A 21,428-nucleotide genomic window follows, 5' to 3' on the forward strand; every position below is an offset into this window, starting at 1 on the left:
GAAAATCATGTTTCAAAAATCATAACATGTATATTATGACGTTCGACTTTCGGAACTTAGCAGATTTAGCTACTATGAATAAATATAGAAACATGTAAATACAATGCGCGTTCCACTTCAAATATATTTAACCTAGGCGTTGAACGATCATTAATACCGATCACTGTACTCAATTATGATCGCATTATGTGTAAGTAATATCATTGTTAAATTACGTACCTAGTTTATGGGTTTATATATTTATGCGGTGGCGCTAACATGTATTTTATTTGGTGGCGCAAAGTATAAAAAATTTTTAATACCACCACCCACAAAGTTAGATTAAAATAATGATAGGTTACATGATTGAATGATTATATTGTAAATTTAACCATCATAAAGTCGCTATCTTCGCTCGCAATTTATTACTCCAATTTCATCTATTGGGTACCTATGTAGGTACTATTCAGCAGGGGTGTATCCATGGGGGGTGAGGGGTAAGGGTTTATAACCGACAGCCTGCACTATTTAGTCTATTTTCGAATACGATTGTATTTATTGTTAAAATGTTAAATGTGCCGCTTAAAACACCACATAATAATAATAATAATAATAATATAAATTATGATCGAGTAAAATGCCTCATATTTTATCATAAATCAATAATCATACAAACTGAAAATGATAATTATAAATTAGGTATTAATTATTACCTATTTACCTTACTTATTGCTTATGTACTTCAGAGTGATTTTAGAAAAAAACACTTCATATCGATTGGAAGCGTACTTAAATACAGGTTTAATTATTTAAATACAAAATACGTTATTAAAATTAAAGAAATGTAAAACAAAAAACAGTTTGTTTCATTTTTTTAACAACTGTAATTAAAAAAAAGGTGTTTCAAAAATGTTTCACGGGGCTATTGGTAATTTTAGTAACTATCTTAAAATGTTTAAAAGATGTATTTGCATGCTGTATAATCAATTTTAAACACTGAAAATCGAGAGGCGTTAAGCTTCATCATGTGTGCGAAATAGATATAAATGTCAATGTACGTCTTTATACTTGATAATATCAAGTTGATATGGTATAAAGACGTGCATTGATAAACGAATTGCTCTATCGCATCATAGTATCCTACCATCTATAGATCGACTGTCACTTAATTTGTATATTACTAAGGTTTACTAACTAGAGTGAAAATTTATCCACCTAATTCACCCCACACCCACCCAAACACCAGACACCCACCACTATAGTTAAATGAAAGGGTGAACTGACCCTTAAAAGTACGTGTTTGGTACCACTGTATAGGTATATATATATATATATATATAATTGTAAATTATACAGTCATTCTTGTCAAATTTAAATCTAATTTAATTTCAAACCAAAACATTTAGCCTATTCATAAATATAACTAATAATATTGATTATAAATACTAATATTTAGAATCACTACTTATAATTGAATAAAAAACACAACTTCAACTAATAATTAAAATCCTATACGGACAATAGATGACATTGGGATGATAAGTTTCTTATTTTTAAGGTTTCCTTGAAAGTTTGAGATCATATTTGACTTTTTTTTTACTATAGTAAATCAAACGTAGTGAAAATTTAAAATTCATAGAAAACATTCTTAAACTTTCCAAAAATACCAAAATAATCTGCTTAAACGAGACACATGCTTATATATAAATATTTACTATAATCGAGCATTTGATATTCATGTACACATACCCATGTACAATAGGATAATCATAATAATAATAATTATTGTAATCAAAAGCATTTTACTGTCATTAATTTTGCTGTTTCAAAAATGTATGTAAAAAGTATGTACTGCTAATAAAACTTATATAAAATTGACAACCTCACAATAACGCAACTTATCTTTATTTAATATACATAAATGAGCATATTTTCATATGTTACTTTATTACTGTACTTTGAAGAAAAGCTGCCGAGTGTATTTATTTTTGCTAGTATGTTAAACAACTCTGAATTCTATCCCGGAAGTCACCAAGTAGGGTTTTTCCTTTTTGAGCTTTCCAGTTGAAGAGATAGTGTAACGCGTATTTTTAAAAAATTTTTCATACTGAAAAACAAAAATCTTACAGTTATCATGCAGTTATGCAGTTTATAAATAAAATAGTGAAATAAAAACGATAGTAAATACAGCATATTTAATTGTTTTGTTTTTAATCATTAAATCTCGCGTAGTCGCATTTCAAACTAGGTCACTTGTCATACTACTACACTATATAATATGGTAGGAAAATTGATTATGGAATAAATTTTCTATTCTAGATTATATTATTCTAATTTTTCATTTTATAAAATCAATGTAAGAAATAACGATGTAAAAAAAACCTCATGGATATTTTATTATATTGTATTACATTGATTTGGGAAGTAATTATTGTTAGTAGCTAAACTTAGAGTAATCAAAGTAGTTTTTATTAAAGTTATTATTATTTTATTTTAGACCAGTTTCAGAGAGTTTATGAAATTTTGATTACTAAAAAGTATATTTACATAGGAAACAGAAAAGAAAATTGCTAATTTGTAACCTACATAATATAGTAATTTAAAAATAACAGTAATAAACTTATTTATTCATTTTTTTTCTACATTACGTCGACTAAAAAGTTATTTTTAAAACGGTTTAACTTAAATTATTATACACCTTATTAGATTAAAAGTTTTACCATGTATAGCCATGTGGTCTGTCCGTGAAAAAGCACGTAAAATGTAATTTATTTATTTTTACCCTTCTGCAAAACAAATAGAAAATAGACGAGTACTGTCTGTTTTCTCAATAATATAAGTAAACAATGATAGTTGTTGAGTGATGAATAATTATACAACGATAACGTCGGTAACCATCGGCGTCAACGGTAAAGATATTGTTTTACAGAATACGCGTAGGGTTATGTGAAGAGAATAAATCGTTCGGAGTCCATACAATGTATTTTGTTAGCGTCGCGGCTCTATTGTTGTGATAAGTGTATCCAACATTTCTTGAATTATCCGTGTAGAGCACGCACTATCTGCTCTACGTTACCAAAAATGTCCACAAGTAAAACATACGTATTGTAGCATATTATAACCCATAATATCGTATCAAATTTGCCGGAAATTTAATATTCGTGTCCAATGGCTTATTCCGTTACCGGCCAAAAAGTTCCATGGATGGGCCAGGAGTTTAATCAACCGGCTGAATGTTGAAAGGGAAAAGGGTCGATGGGCTGACAGTGTTTGGAGTCAAAAACCAGTGGGCCGACACAACAATATATATTTTTAATAATTTTTACGTTATTAAAAAACCGTCTTTATATCTATGCTTATCTAATAAACTGTATTGTTAAGCTTAATGCCGTGAAGAGGAATTTGTTATGGAGGGGGGGATTTCATAAATAAAAATGTATTATTTTCAATATTTATTCTTTATTAGTATACAAAAAAAAAAAAAAAATGCAATTAAAGCGGAAATTCATCCTTCGGACTTTTACACTAAATTCATCAATTATTTGTCCTGTATATAATGGAATGTCTCGATGTATGTTCATTAACGCCAATCCATTTAACCGTGACTGCCCCATCGTATTTCTTAAATATGTTTTCAAACGTTTAAGGCCGTGTTCTCACCAAAAGCAACTGATGACGGCAACGCAACCGCGACGCAATGCGACATGTATTATTAAATTGACGTGTTCTCACAGATCGCAACAGGAGTGGAAAACAAATCAACTGTTTGAAAACTATTTTTGAGCAACTCGACGTATCAGTCTCTTTGTCTAGTTGCTAGTGTGAATAGTTCGATTTAGTCATCGATTTTGTGAATATTTTCAATTATTTGATTATTACCTACTCTGGTTTATAATCAATTTATTCAATTTCATGAACAAGAAAATATGGCATTCATATAACTTATAGAACTTTATTGTAACAATAAAATGACATTTTTTGAAAAATACCTATTAATTTAATTTATATAAATATATTAAGTACATCAATTACCTATTAAAGTTATCATGTTTGGTAATTTTATGAATAATGTTCGGCACTCGATTAATAAACAAAACCATATTATTATATAAAATCCGACCTTGTCAATGAGGTATTTTGCAAAAAAAGAAGCACCAAGAAGATTGCAACTCGCAGATTGGTCAAAATAATTTTATACAATTATTTCTTAAAACTTAAATTCAGTACGTAATGATACCAATAATTAAAGCTTAGATGTTAATGGTCGAAAATTCAATAAAATATGGATTTAAAAATGTCATAACATCCAATTAATATAATTATTAAATAATATATGCTTTAAAATATATATATATATATATATATATATATATATATTTTTTTTTTTCAAAAAATATTACAAAAAATAATAGGTTAATAAAAATAAATGATATACTCTTTTGAATGTGTATTTCAAATTAGGTACTTTAATAATACGTAAGGATATAAAATATGAATAGTAGTAAATACTAGGTAGAATAATCAAAATTAAATGTCACATGTACTTTAAATATTCGCGTACAACATAGGGACTGCAGTATACAAAACAAACTAAAATAAAATCGTTATCAAATAAAAAAAAAAAAAATCTGTCGTAATATTTTAACTAATTTTATACACGTTGGTAAAACCACCAATGCGATGATCGCGGAAACAAAACAGTTTCCATGAATAAGCATGAATACTACCACATGTGACAAACGCTACAGTGACTGCTACAGTCCAGTGGCGTATTTGGGAAGAAGGGGGGCGGGTCTCGGCCTATTAATTTATATTATGTGTTTTTATTGTTTTTAATGTTTATATTACCTACAATTTGTATAAATAACTTGGGTTTTACTTTTGGTTATTTTCATCACGTCGTCGCCGTCCGACGACGATAACGACGTAATGTATATAATTACGCCGTCTATTACAGTAGACAGGTTTATATGATATTCGGGTAAATTCTGGTCGCGCTAAAAAAATATGTTAAGTCATAAACAGCCGAGCTTTACTAATAATCCTCTGAGAAAACTTGCAAGAATGAAAATAAAAATCCCACACCGCAGAAGGTTTATTATAAGGTATAACTAAAATGCTCATATTTTAAATAAATTAAGCATATTTTCTTTGCTTTTGCGTCTTTTTCTTCGTTGCGCCCCTAGTCTGGGCCAGTTTCACCAAACCATAGCTAGGGTAGTACAGCTTTAGTGACACACATTAAATCATGAATAACGTAATTATTTTGTGTTATTTTTCCTTTCCTATATATATATATATATATATTATTTATTTATTAAATTAACTGTTTAAAATTTTTTTTGATTTTTCTATGGTTTTAAAAATTAGTTACAAATTTCTGTTTTTATTTTTTTCGTAAAAATATGATTTATATTAATATAATGAAAGTGTTTATAAAGATTCGGATTGAGATAATGATGACAATCAGGGCTAGGATTTGTATGCAATAAAAAATTGTAAAATATGCATTTAAATTTTTATAAGATAAACACAAAAATATAGTTACAAAATAATATTTATTTATTGAAATACATCAGTGATTTGGCTGTTTATAGTAATATAATATAATTGAGAAATAAAATAAAATAATTTAGAAATAAAATTTATAATTCACATTCACTATTTAAGTTCCATGCTACGACAACATATTTTTTGAAATTTTTTAAAATGAATAATTGGCGATTGAATGTATGGCTTTATATTGACTGAAGCTCCGATCAACGTCACATGATGTAGTTGGCACATTTTAAGTAAAGAAATTCGTTCTGGTGTTAGGTTACAACTGAAATTATCCTCGTCCGATTCGCCAGTTAATATTTTTTTTATTGATTGTAGAGTTTTAAATCCTTTATTCTTTTGTAAGACCAAGGATATTCTGTTCTTTACTTTATAACTTTTATTATAAAAATAAAATTTGTGTTTGACAAAAAAAAACTAAGATTTATACTTTAATTAGCAGGGCTAGAATTAAATACGAAATATTAATATTAAGTTATAAATATTAATTACAAAATATACTATAAAACATTCATTTTTAGCATTCTTATAATTGAAATATGCAATAATATTAATTTTATTCAATATATGCATAATATGCATTTTATCCAAGATATGTAAAAACATGCAAAATAAAAACAATACCAATTATCTCATCAAGAGGTGATTCGTGGATATTAATGACAAAATCAATAATCAGAAGTCGCAAAAAAACATGCTGTGCATACAAATCCTAGCCCTGATGATGATTGTGGAGATAAATATTTTGTGAAGGGCGCAGTTTTATTCTGCAGTTTCGTGTTTTCCCCCGATTTTATAATGGAAGGCGTGCCTATTACTATAGTTACACATGTTTTATATAGTATTTGTTTATCAAAAGATTTATATTAAATAAACAATGATAAATTTATTTTAAACTCCATTTTTTAAATTTGTGTTTTAAACGATTATATTTAAAGGTAATAATAAATATAAGTAAATATTTGCATTGGTTTTCTTGAACACATTTTTGCAGTCACCCTTAACCGTGCGTATCTTTTATTATAATAATTTACAAATAAATTCATTTTACGTGTGATTCTCCTGTTATAAAATTTACTATAATAGTCACCGTTTAGAAATAATTATTTCCAAATGTGTAAAATTACTCATGCTGTGTATTATGTTTTATATTAGTAAACTATCAATAGCAAAAGTATTTTTATCTAAATACGAATACATGTAGTTATTACTCTTATCAGTCATTTTATAATCAAAAAAAGCGTATTGATGACCTTACGCTATTTAATAATTTCCGATATTTGAATATTTTAAGTGCATTAAATGTGAAGTATTTTTGTGATTTTATTTCTTTAACGTACCAATACGTAAACATATATAAATGTTAATAAATGTTAAAGGGCATATTTTAAACATTTTTATAGGTGAATATTTACTAATTATCATATATTCATTACATTATTAAATGTACAAATAAATAAAATACTTAAGTATTTAATATCAAAATCTTTAAATGAAAAATGCTTATACGTTTTTTTTTTTTTTTGTATTAATTCTATTACACCATTTGCGTTAGGTAATAAATCGTTTTCAATATTAATAAATTTTATTTAATTATATTTTTTTGTGAAATTTTGTGAAAGAAATCATCTTAATTTTGTTTAAATTAGTTTCAGTTTTGAGAATGATTCTGTATACTTGAGTACATAATAAAAAAGTTAAGAATAGAGCATAGGAATTTCTCCTATATTCTAGCCAATTTGTGCTTGAACGGAACTCGTTGAAAACTAATCAAATATTTATTGTGTTTACAATTACTAGATTTGCAGTTCGTGCTATTATAACCCATATAATGCTTGGAATTTATCAAAATGAAAACACCATCTATCAAAATTTAAAGTAAGTACAAGTTTATATTTGGTCTATGTTTTTGTTTAATAGAATAAATGTATGCAATTATATAATAATAAAATAATAAAAAAGAAAATATGCTGGAAAAATTAACTACTCCAAAATTATATGCAGGGGGTGATTGTACTTATCCACTCCCTTAAATACGGGTCTGCTTCGAGGAGACGATTATCATTGTCCTCTAAAATTTTATTTTTTTTTAATTTAATAATATGAGTGGGTGATAATATAGTGGATAATATTAAGTATATTAAGTTTTTAAAAATATTCTTCATATGGTTAAATTAAACGGAGGAAAATATAGATAAAAATTGGCTTCAAGGTATGTATTATTTGAGATATTATTTTTATTTTACAGCCGAGTTGTTAAAACATAATAATATGCTCATGAAAATACTCAGTTATACTTCAACTTAACTATTTATCACAATATTATGTTCAAGTTAACAATACTGGTATAACACTTTGAGTGTAATAATGATTTTTAGGGGAATAAAAAAAATGTAACCACAGAAATTGTCTAAGTTTGAGTTATACCAACTCGACTGTACTATGAGCGTAATTTACTATACCCATTTCAAAATTCGAAAAATACCGGGTGCAATTTACAATCGCCCTAAAATTCGTAAGCATGTACGATTAACTATTAACTATTAAATCATTAATTGAATGAGGTCCGAAGTTATTAATAAATATTAAATTCGTATACGGATTCATAATTTATAAAAACAAGAATTAGAATAGATTAGCATAGTGATGTAATCTCAATTAATTTTAATAAGACAATCAAACAATATATCAATTGATAAAGCATAAAAATTCAATTTAAAAGTGGATTACATTAATTACTCAATAAACATCTTTACATCGGTTTATTAAAAGGTCGAATATAATTACTATCGTTAAACAAATTATTTCTATATATTGTAATTTTAACACTTTAAACGTTGAAAACATAAAAAATAAGAATGAAAACTAAGACACATATAATATAATATATTATATATAATAATATAGTATAATATATATATATATATATATATATATATATACTCATGTGTAAGTAATTAATAATAAATAACGATAATAAGAATTCATGTATTCTACTTCCATTTTAATTCTTAATGCTTCATCAATTGATTATTATTTGATTGCCTTATTAATTGAAATTGATTAAGATTACATCACTGAGTTCTACTTTTCAAATCTGTTCTAATTCCTGTTTTTACAATTCACTATTTATAAATTGTACAAATATATAAAACAACGTAAACATATAGGTATATCCATGCTTCTCCTCCTCGTTTAGTTTTGCTCATAACTAGGGCTAGGGACTTCATACCCTTAAAAATCTTAAAATATGCATGCGTTTATGCTGTAAAGAATCAATAAATATGCTATTAAAATATGCATTTAAAAAAAATTATATTTGTAATAATTAATTAAATCAAAAAATTAAATTAGTATTAAATAATAAATAGATGTAATATATATATATATATATATATATATATATATATATATATATATATATATATATTACAATATAATAATAATAGATATGATGTTCTGAGATAATTATTTTCTTTTTTTCAGATTTGTTTTCATCTTAAACTAAGTTTTTGTCTAAAAAAAAATTTTAATTGTTTTAAAAATTAATTAAATTAAATCAATTGTTTCTATTTTTAATATAGCACTAATTACCTTGAGCATTACATTGGACTACTCGTATTAGATATTTTCTTAAGTTGGGAAATTTAAATGACTGCCTGTTATCAACCAAAATATTTTTATATTTAGAAAAAGAACGTTCCACGTCTACGGAACTCATTGGTGCGAATTTAAAAAAAGGTAGGTCTCTACTACTAATATATGCAAACCATAGGTTCATTTTGTCCATTTAAAATGTTCAATATTTTTTGTAGTTTATCAAAACCAACATTTTTTTCAAAACTTTTTTAATTTTGTCATCAATTGCTTTAGCTTATGTAGATCCTTCAATATTTACAGAATGTATATGTTCTTTTGTAGTTAGTTAGTTATAGTAAGTTTTTTTATAAAAAAAATTATGAATTTATTTTTTCATCTATCACTCGATTTGAAACCTAAGGTGTGGCACTAACTAAATCCAATAAAATAATTTAATATTCTTTTGTAGTTTAAATTATTTTAATGGATTCAGTTAGTGCCACATCTTGAGTTTCAAGTCGAGTGATGAAGAAATAAATCCATAATTTTTTTTTATAAAATTAAAAAAACTCACTCCTTTATATAAATGTCAAATAAGCACTTATAAAATGAAAAATGGTCAAATATATAATCTATAAATCTATAAATTTTAAGTATAAACTTGTATTACTATGAAACAAATTTATATATTTCTTAGCTATGTTTTTGATGATTATTTAAAAACATGCAAATTCCTAGAAATTCTGATCCCTACTTATAACATATGCTTATATCCAATATTATGCTATGATAAAACAACAAAATTATATACAAATTCAATTTCAAAGTATTTTTAATACGGCATTTTTTTTATTAATCAAATTAATAATAAATTATTAAAAACTAAATAGGCATAACCAATTACTACAAATGATACATATTATGATAAATATTTTTTCCAAAGTACGTACTTACAGGTTTTCTTAGTTAATATATATACATGATGATATGGTAACATGTAGAACCGTGAAATAATTTAATTTCAAACATGTTCACTGATTATTATAGTTGTAATTAATTCGCTCAAATATTTTAACTATCTATATAGTTCGATGACATCATCATTAAATTATATGTATGTGAGTAATTCGAGTAATTATTTTTATTCGTGCGTGTTATAGAAATTAATGTTGAAATGTAATAATTTAGCAACACAAGAAAGATTAAAAATAACACATACAAATAAGTAAACACAATTACCAACGTAATTTTACACGCTCACCGATGACCAGAAACAGGGTCGTTCCGAAGGGGGGTCTTGGGGGGTGTCTCATCCCCCTCCAACGAATACACCAGTCGACAGTCGGACTTATTTAATTATAGTCTAGGAGGACCTAATTTTACAAAAACAAGGATAACAATTTTAGTCACGGTAAAATATTACATATTTCGTAATACAGCGTACACACGAATAAAATTTATATAAATACTTATTATACAATATAAAATATTATTATATATATAATTAAATTGTCAATTTTAAGAACGTACGACACTTACGCATATATACATGTTAAAAAGTAAAAATACGACTACACATAGTTAATTATACTATATATATTGAGTAAAAAAATTGTAGTCGGCATTTATCATATTATACACTTCCCCCCTTTTGATTTTCATCTTTGTGACGGCCCTGAATCTGCCTAATGGGTAATCCGGCACTGGATATGTACAAAACAAAAATGTAAAGTTTACGTGAAATTGAATAGAAATTGTTTATGTAAATCAGTCTTAACACATAACTACGAAAAGGAAAACGATGGTACACTTGTGCGACAAAAATTGACAAATTCATTTAAACGAAAATGTGACAAACTTATCACAGAGCGTTTATCTGAGATTATACGTAAGGAGATAGCTTTAAACAGTAATAGATATGATGACAAGTTGACTTCCAAATCAACGATTTAAAATTGTTGATATTTTATCATTCTTTTTTAACACACATTAACGCAAATGTTTTACCAAGTCTACTTTAAAGTTGACAGCCCTAAGCCTGTAAAATTAGAAGAAAAATGTACGTAATTAAACGGGAACTAATTCGGTTATACCTAATAAAATACCTTTTTCAAACGGGAACCTACTCGGCTATACCTAATAAAATACCTTTTTTAGACGGGAACCAATTCGGCATGTCGGTTTGGAGCTCGGGAATCAATTCGGTACTAGCCATCGGTAGAGGGTAGTGTGGGGACGAAACCCCCCACGGTTCTACGTTAAACAATTATGCACATGGAACGCAGTTTTTAAATCGTTGGACTGAACTCTTCTACTCATTTTTTTCCAATTCGAACATTGGACCTCACATTACGGTTTTATTTGTCCGTGTACGGTGTTGGTGTAGTTCGAACAATGTACTCCGATATTGGTGGGTAATAAAACTGATGCATACACCGTACGCGGAAACAAAATAAAAACTAAGGAGTTCGATTTTTTTTTACAGTGTTCGGCAAGCGCGTACTGGATCTATTTTCCCTACCGGAAAACTGGATATAATTAAAGACCACTTACTATACATACTAATAGAAATGTGTCTCGTGTATACCTATCTATAACAATAGGCAGGTTATCTACCCATTTCTTACACTAAGACAAAACTATAAAATAATCATAAACCTAAATAGGAACCCACTTTTACATTTTGATTTAAGATCTATAAAAATAAATAAATACACAACAATATTAAAATAATTATTTTTATTTAAGTGATCTTAAATAAATTTTAAATTAAAAATAAATTGTGAAACCTCGTATAAATTATAAAATATGAATAGTATGTTCTTAAAAATAGTTCAATACAAGTAAAATAATATACAAATAGTTCAGTAAAATGTTTAAAAACTAAACTTTCAACATTCTTAATATTTCTGTACTTTGTTCACACATTAAATCAATTACTTGAGCCGGGGTAATGTTGGACAACAATTCCCTTTCACAGTTCATCAAAAACAATGATTCCAAATTATCTTGTGTTAAACAACTTATTAAACGTATTTTTATAATTTTAAGTTTTGAAAACTATCGTCCATACGTTACTTGAGTAAGAGGAATTATTAAAAAAAAACTTGTAAATTTCAAATAATGCATTATACTCTAAAGCAGAGGTCGCGAACCTATGGCACGCGTACCAAAGATAGTACATTGACTACATTTTAAAGGCACCCGCAAAAATTGAAATTATTAAAAATTCTACATGTAAAAAAAATTATACTATTTATAAAATGTTGGTTATAAGGAATTCAAAGTAATAAATTATATATATGTTTTAAAAATTACAGTTATCCTCATGCTTTCATATTTTTCATCAAATTATGTTTGTGAAAGCTTATTTGCTATAGCAAATTTGATTAAATCGAAGGAAAAAATGTTTTGACTGATGAAACAATTGTTGCTGCTTATGTTTTACTAAGAATGACTAACATTTAATAAAAATAATTTAATATTCTTAGAAAATATAATTTTTTTTTGGGCACGTGAACGATTTTGAAAACCTTAAAGAAAAAATTTGGCTCTTGAATCAAAAAAGGTTCGCCATCCCTGCTCTAGAGAATACATATTGAAATCATAAATAAAATTTGTTACGCATAATAAACGTGAATTACATTTTTTTTCTTGTACATATTATTATTATCATTTTCTTGAGAGTATACAAAATTATCGTTGTTAATTATTGGGTAATCCAAGTAATTTATAAATAACTTTATTATAAACGGAAACAGTCAGGATATACCGTGTACTCGCATACCACTTTGTGCTCTTATTATAATTCACTAGAATTCTAAATAAAAAATATTTGTTTCTCGATGAATATACGTATAAGTATAAAATAGTTAAACACGATCAAAGTTAGTAGTTATAGTACATCAAAAATTGCCATATCAGTAAATACCTAACCAACGAAATTTATGATTCTTCCTTTATGTAGGTTTTAATTTTCTCTTTTCAATTATTCAATTAAAATTGTCAAAAATAATAAAATTATTGAATTTAACTGAAACTACAGGTATCTTTTTGGTAGTGGGCCCAAGTCTTATAATTTTTAAGAGGACGTTTTCCCGGTACCCCGGTGGGTCAGTACACACCTGGTGTTCGGTGTTCGAAATGAAGAAAACCAAAAGTGTATGCTCATACCCGGTGTTCGAACTAAGACCGCACACAGTTTTCAGATATTTTCAGTAGCCAATCTTAAGTCCATTTTCTCTTTAGTTTTAAGGACTAAAGGCAGTAGCCGATAAAGTTAAATTTGCGGTACGCAAAACAGGAGCCGTAATATGCGGAAACTAGAGCGTCCATAGGGAAACTGAAGAAAAATAAATGTAATGTGGGATCGATTTCGGCGTTCGAATGAAACGGTCGGTGTTGTTCGAAGCACACCGTACCCCGTAGACGGCGGACAGATAAAACCGTAGTGCCGTGGGCCCAATCCTTAAAACGAGATAAATGTGTTGCGTTGCACAGGAACAGGTACCGGTTCGTGGTCATGGACTTCGAGTTCACGTCGTTCCGGAACAGTCTGGTGTTGATATCGGGCGCGATGTCGGATCACCGGATGGACTCGCCGGTGGTCAAGCTCCGGGGCTATCCGCTGGTGCTGTCGCGCAGCAAAAGGGCGCTGCGGTTGGACCCGAGCGACGAGCGCGAGTTGGTCAGACATCTGAAGAGGACGATGCGCCGGAAGTCGGAGCTGCTGCGGTCGCTGCTCTGCGAGCTGGAGATCGGCGTGCGGACGTCGCGCAGGTCCACGACGCTGTACCCGGAGTACGTGACCGATTACATGCACGGCGGCGGACGGCAACGTCCCGTGCTGGTGCTGTGGAACGGGTCGAGCGACGTGGAGATCATGAGGCGGCTGCGCGTGGACTGCCCGATGATCGTGAACCTGACCGCGTACGACGAGCACGGCGACAAGCGTTACCTGCTGAAGCTGATCGACTACGGCACCAATCAGCTGATGTGCGCTCGATACATCGGCCGGTTCGACAAGAACGGCCGCATGCTGTCGCTGTCCGAGGCGCATTCGATGGTGTGCGCGGTCCGGCACGACATCACGTACCTGCACGATCCCGTCGTGGACGTGCTGTACACGAAATGCGTGTTCAACCATCTGATACGGATGGTGGGCCACGACAGCGTTTCGCAATTATTGGCCGATCGGTACCGCTACCGTTGAACCACGGCAATCGTGGACGCCCGACACCGCCGACCGGCGGTATACGCGTTTCGAATCGTGTCCCGCGTTCCGACGGTCGTCGTCCTTCGAGGACGCGTCTGGATTACGTGACCCTCGAGCCGTAACGTTTGCTGCGACCGTGCGCGCGAGGACCGCCTAAAATCAAAAAAAAATACATTTTTAAAAATAAACCACATTTTTTATATTGTTCGTAAAAAAATTCGAATCCCGGTTTCGTATCGAATGTTTAACGCACTACTCAACACTCGTAGAACCATATTTGTAAACTACACCTATACTAGTCGATTTCAATTCCGAATACATTTTTTCCCGGTGCTAATCGTGTGTGTTATTCGCATGTGAAAGCAACTGATCCTGATCGTAGGTTAGTAAGGAATCGAAATATGACGATTTCAAATTATTGCAAAATATATAAATAATACCATTATTCTTTTAAACAAAAGCTTAGTTCAGATGTAATGACTAAAAAACCAAATCGTTTAAATTTATTGATTAATTATAAACTGTTACACAATGTTTCATACTTAATTTTAGCTGTTTGGAAGATTTAAAAACTAATGTCAAACATAATATTCAACGAGTGCACGTATATCACTGGTTTAAACTAATCAGGGAATAGGATTGAAAAAAGAAAAGTTGGATGGTTTCAGCATTATCCATCTGAGTATATAATATATCCTATGTATTATATATATTTCAATAGGCATACATAAAATTTAATAGGAATGCATGAATAGATATTAGAGTTTTCCGATACAAAATGCTTAGTTAACACGAGTAGCTGAGTGTTAATTAAATAAAAATATATTTCATCCTATATCGTAATGTTTATTTTTTATAATTCACATAAATAATAAATTCCTTTTCAAAACCAACTGTTTAATAAACAGTATTTTATCATATAAACAATGTTTACATAATATTATTTAAATATGATTTTCATTACTATTATAAAATCATATCAGATTACTAAAAGCTTTTCTGAGTTGTTATCAACCCTCAAATTAATTTATTATTTTTATTATTTATTATGAAAGGGCAACCATTTCAAACAACATTATGTAAGTGTATAATATATATTACATAATGTATAGAAAATTTTTATTCATATGAATTAAATTATATATTTTAAGCTATTTTAATATATTTTGTTTAATAAAAAACATAAAAAAAAAAAAAAAAATACAAATCTAAAGTTATATAAAATAATACACATTATACATAAATTCTTAATTTTGTGTTAAACTATTGGCGATCTCTTTAGAGATCATAAACCACTGTTTTAAAGTCATTTCTTTTAATTCTAGAAATAAATTTAGTTTCCATGTTTTTCAGTTCTTGAAATCATGCGAATATCAAGACTAATATTTTGCTTGCCTGTTATATAATGATACCTAAATACCAATATATATACCCATTAAAATTGCAAATATTTTGGTAAATCTTATTTTTATACAAGATTATTAGTTATTAAGTATTATAAACCACTGTACTTTCCCATCTTGTAGATATTAATAATTAAAAAACTAAATAAATATTCTCCAATCAATTCAACAATTGTAAAATTAAAAGTATAAAGTTAAATGACCATTTTTTTTTAAATACATATTTTACAATGGGTTGGTATACTTTGAAGCGTTAAATTAAAATTGGTTATTTAATTTAATTAAACACTTATTTATTTTGAAAATAGACTATTCAATACATAACAATGATAAAATTCTAAAAATTTAAAACATGAATAAAATTAAACATACAACTTTGAGTTACATACACTTAGTGTAATAAGTATATTAAGTGTATTATAAGTAAGTCTTATAATTAATAATTTAACATCAAATAAGGTAACTATTACTTATAACATGAATATATTAATAAATTAGTTCAGGGCTTGGAATGGACTAAGATGTTACATAATTTTATATGTATCTTTCTAGTTCAAGGATAACATAAATAATAGCCATCTGTTTCATTGTATAACTCCATCTAATTAAATTGCAAAATAATTTTAAATTTACACATTGTAAAAATTTATTACGACTAAGAATTATTTGTTTTAAATCAAAAATATTCTATTTTAAACACAATGCATAAAACAGAAAATACTTTTTTTTACATAATTTGGTACTGATATAGTATCAAGAACACCATTTATAATTTCTAGGTTTTAACATATTTGAATAATTATAAGAAAAATCAAACAAAAAGAAAAAACTTAACAGAATTAAATCATTATAGTTTTTATATGAATTCAAGAAATTTAGATTTTAGATTTGGACTCTGATATATTCTTCGTCCATGAAGATAAAATGTTTTCAGCCTTCTTCAATGTTTCATCTCTCTGTTTGATAAAATAGATTATAATTAAAATTTTAACTATATATAGTAAAAATCAATAATTACCTTAAAAAAACAAAACCGTAGATAATCTTCAGCCATAAATTTATGTTTTTCAGAATAAAAAGCTGAAAATGGTATTCCTTGTAGTTTAGCATTTTTGGAAAACCATTTTACAAACCTAAAGTCTTTGTATTTATCAGTCTCTGAGCTTAAATCTAATTTATTTTCTATAAAAATAACAATATAATATATAAAATTATTTTAATATTTTACATGTAATGTATAAAAAATTGTAACCAACCGAATTTGGTCCAATTTGATATCATGAAATATCCTCCATCTGGTATGACTGGTGTAAAGCCATTTTCTTGTAATACATTAGAAAGATATAGCATTTTAGGTTTTAATTCTTTAGACATATTTTGAAAATAACTATCTGATGTATTAAGAACACTAATTTCATGTTCAAACCCTCTAGCAACTGCTTCCTGAACTGTCGTTGCACACGTATAAATTGCAGTCTGATGCACAACACATGCATTTTTAATCAAATAATCTGGACCATACGCCCAACCGAGTTTCCAACCAGTCATACTAAATGTTTTTCCTGCAGATCCAATCGTAATAGTTCTTTCCCACATACCTGGGAGTGACGCTAAAACATAAAAAAAAATATTATTACATATATCTCATATTTATTAATATTATTAAGTATAGAATTTAATGAATAAAATATAGGAAAAATTAAACTACCAATTCTAATATGTTTGGTTGGTTCATACACCAACCATTCATAAACTTCGTCCGAAATAACAAGTACATTATGTTTTTTGGCCAAGTCTGCAATCATATTCAACTCTTCATAATCAAATACTTTTCCTAATGGATTGTGTGGTGTGTTGATAATTATGAGTTTAGTCTTGGCATTAAACAACGATGCTAATTCTTCTGGATCAAGTTTCCAATCACTTGAATGAGATACCTTAGCATTGGGCTTTGTCTAAAAAAATGGTTTGAATATTAGTTTTAATTAATTATATTTACCTAAATATTAGTTGGTTAAATTCTAACATTTCTTAGAGGAATAAATCTAGGTGTCCCTCCGGCAGTTCGTATCATTGGTTCATAGCAATCATAAAATGGTTCTATAATAATTGCTTCATCTCCAATTTCTATATTACTCTGTATGACACAGTAAAGTGCTTCATATGCACCAACTGTTACTAATATTTCATTCATAGGATCTATTTTCCGATTAAGTAATGTAGAATATAAATTGGATAATGCTTTAACTAAACGTACATGACCCTTAAATAATAAATTATATAATTTTAGTATATTTTATTAGATCTAGTATTAATTTCTATGTATTACAAATCCTCGTGTATATTGATTGAAATATGAATTTTTTTCAGTAGCCACCTCAGCTAAAAAATTTGAAAATTTTGATGGTGGGTCATAATCTGGAAATCCTTGACCCAAATTTAAGCATTTTGTAGTCGCAGCTAATTGGGTGAATTCAATCCTGTAACAATTAAATATGTAAGTTTTAGTTTTATATAAAAAGCATAATAAAATAATTTGTCAACTGAATACTAACACTTTATAAAACCAAATTATAAGTTGTAAAAACTAATTATTATTTTTAAAATTTTAAATTATAGATTTATTTTATTTTGATTTAAATAAAAAAGCAAGCAAAATGATGAATAATAATATATAATACAAAATAATTTTTTTTGGTTTCTCATTTACACGGAGAACTATAAAAATAAATACCAACATACAAAATAAAGTTCCCTGGAATTATTATTGATAATAAAAACATTATTGAGTATACTTTTCTCTACAGTCTAATGTACTACATATCATTATACTTCAATTTCAAACATATCCAGTCGTCCTGAATATACGCTCAGTTTATATTTGTTATTATCAGTTTATTTTGTCTATGTTGATGTTAATTATTAATAAATATTAGTTATACCTTCACAAATATTCTTGATAGTCTATTAATTTTGTATAAAATATTCTCACATCTCAACATTGTGTACTCAGCACGCTACAACAGTAACTATATATAAAAATCTTAAATTATTTTTGAATACTTTCCTTAATGTCATATTATCATAATTTACTGTGCTTTTAATCATAGATTAAATTTATTTAAATAATTTACATAAAGACGGATACATACATTATACGTATATAAAAAATGTTTATGCTCATATAGTTGGATTATGGAATATTTAATTACATAAACAAATCATTAATGGGTAAGATGCACTTACCATACATTGTATACACCAGCTTCATGACGAGAAGGTAATTTAAATTTTTCTTTTATGTCCGGGTTCATATTAACCGATGTCGATAATCGGTTTTTGAATATGTAATTTGAAATTGTGCGATAAGAAAGAACTCTTCTAGAAGGAGCGCTGTACAGTATAACCCTTGAACGAAACGAAATCACAATATTTATTTAATTTAATCGTTAAAAATCGTGAACACCGTTTTGTTGTGCGTTATGTTAAAATAATAAGACAGTTAAATTGTTCTACAAGCCGCACAGCAAACGGTTAGGCACGCGCCGAAAAGCATATCAGGAACGTTCGTTCGAACGACTGATCGGCGACGATAACTGATAAAACGAAACGACCTGGTGGAAATGCTATTCGAACGCGTTATCGTCGCGTTTGGACGTCAATAACTCATCGACGGAACTTACATAATATTGCCGTTGACGGGTAGGAGGGGAAAAGATAAACGGTACACCGTCCACCGACGTGTGAGAAATCGAAATCTACGGGCGACGCGTTGAAGTGCCCCAGCGAGACTGAAAAACGTTTACCATGATCACGTTGCAACGAACCGGTACCGTTCGCTCGCAGCTTTAATGCGCTATAATCATTTTTTATTGGTGTTATTAGGGTGGCCGAAGTCCGTCCGAGTGTTACCGCAGTCGTTGTTGTGTTGCTATCATTATTGTTTCGACGAGAACGCGTTATCAGCGGAATAGGTTATCAACGCGTAGTAGCGTAACGAGGAAGTTGTGTTATCGATAACGATATCAGCCGCCGATTCGGAAAAAATAACAATAACACCCGGCGCGTATTTTTCCGGCCATCTCGGACGCCCCGCGCGGTTCGTAATGAATACAAGTAGGCGAATAACTTCATCTAGACCCGGCATGGTCCAACCCTATGCGGGTTGGGCGGGCCGATTTACACTTTTATAAAAACACCAAGGGCCGCCGAGAAAAAAAAAAACAAAACGTGTTATTATTATCCAGTAAGACCTGCGGTCAATACTAGCCGCTTAATAATTACTATATTAATAGTAACGACTTCAGCGATCTCCCACCACTAGGATTCGCTGTGGCTCCTATACGTACACGATACCTACGTAGTGAGCTGAATACGATCACGGTTTCAGACGTTACTCCTTTTGCACGTATACCTACCTACGTTTTACAACAAAAAACACGATAAAAAGTATACAATCGCACAACGATTTTGTTGTAATATTATCGTGACTTTTTTTCAATATCAGTCTTCTTTGAAGGAGGGCCGAAAAAAAAAAAAAACTTCGAGGGCCGTGGGTTGCACCACTCTGATCTAGACCATGTTTGTGTAACATGCGTGACGGTCAACGACGCGGATGGCAATCTGTCCGCGTTTTCACGTATAACTCGCAAGTTGCGTTTTCAAACCGACGATTCGACTCGTGAACTCTTTATTTGACGCGCAATGGAATCGAAAATCTCAAATGTCATCTCAGATCCATATTATTTTATAGTTTTTTATTTTATCCATTTCAAGAGCCGGAATATTTCTTTTTAGTCCCCGGTGGAGATTTATTTTAAAACCCCTCTATTTGTATGCCACTGTCTATGTCTGTACTGGTTCAGTCCAAAAATATATTTGAAAACGTTTTGTAAAAAAAATAAAAAATAATTAAATATTTCGTAAAAAAAAGAGTTAACATTATCAATACCACTTTTGACGTTTCTAATCGAACATTAAGGATTCAACACATTTTAATCGTTGCAAATTGTACATTATACGTCTCTACGATTTACGGTTAGTGTTTATTGCATATAAAATAATGCTGTTCAACACTATAATGAGCGCACGTGCAATTCGATTCCATTTAGTCACTAACGTGTTTTACAAACAATACATTCATAAATTATTCGTGACCTATTGTTATTAAACTAATTAATTGTGTTGCTGGCAATATTTTATAAATTAATTAAATTAATTTTCTTAATTTAGGGAAACAGGAGGACATGTTGCACTTGCCGTGGCAATAGAATTAGCTGGTTATCAAAATAACGATTAAGTAGCTTGTTAAGTAATGTACATCACTAAATTTTTTATATACCGTAGTTTGAGCATGATATAATAACCATCATATCTTATAAACGCATAATATAACTTATTAATATTCATTAAAGTTTTAGGTCATACTTTTTTAAGAATCAATCGAAAAATTAAAAATTTAAAACAAAACGTCAACCTTCAGTAAAAAATTATACATTTAAATTATATTTTCATGAGTAAAATTAATAGTTAATATTTTATAGAAATAAGCATTTACATTTACGCCGAAAATCGACCTAATAGATTATATAATAAATACATATAATGTGTGTCATATATTTTCTATGTACAGATGTAGCCTGGTATTTATTCATTTTTCCATGTCTCGCTTCAAGTTCTTGTTAAAATTATAA

General features: G+C 28.9%; 1 protein-coding gene across 2 annotated transcripts; it reads right to left on the bottom strand.

The window, feature by feature from the left end:
* Positions 1–16,107: 16,107 nt before the first annotated feature.
* On the bottom strand, positions 16,108–19,525 carry LOC112688708 (kynurenine--oxoglutarate transaminase 3-like). 2 transcript variants are annotated; one of them, XM_025562040.1, is made up of 8 exons: positions 19,419–19,525; positions 18,982–19,143; positions 18,065–18,215; positions 17,762–17,998; positions 17,444–17,690; positions 16,992–17,345; positions 16,754–16,917; positions 16,108–16,691 (listed from the first exon to the last, which is right to left on the bottom strand). In XM_025562040.1, coding segments are annotated over exons 1-8 (1,398 nt in total). In that variant the 5' UTR covers positions 19,421–19,525; the 3' UTR covers positions 16,108–16,610. The 2 variants fall into 2 exon arrangements, with proteins under 2 accessions (XP_025417825.1, XP_025417824.1); XM_025562039.1 differs by lacking the exon at positions 19,419–19,525 and having other exon boundaries at positions 18,982–19,400.
* Between the last annotated feature and the right edge of the window lie 1,903 nt (positions 19,526–21,428).

The sequence above is a fragment of the Sipha flava genome, unplaced genomic scaffold (assembly GCF_003268045.1).
Source record: "Sipha flava isolate LNK unplaced genomic scaffold, YSA_version1 3_pilon_pilon, whole genome shotgun sequence".
Lineage (NCBI taxonomy): Eukaryota > Metazoa > Arthropoda > Insecta > Hemiptera > Aphididae > Sipha > Sipha flava.

What these genes read in the sequence shown, in the direction of transcription:
- LOC112688708 (XM_025562040.1), bottom strand. An exon ending in GATTTATTCCTCTAAGAAAT is followed by an intron (nt 17,691 to 17,761) that starts GTTAGAATTTAA and finishes CCATTTTTTTAG; the next exon opens with ACAAAGCCCAATGCTAAGGT. An exon ending in ATCAAATTGGACCAAATTCG is followed by an intron (nt 16,918 to 16,991) that starts GTTGGTTACAAT and finishes TTATTTTTATAG; the next exon opens with AAAATAAATTAGATTTAAGC.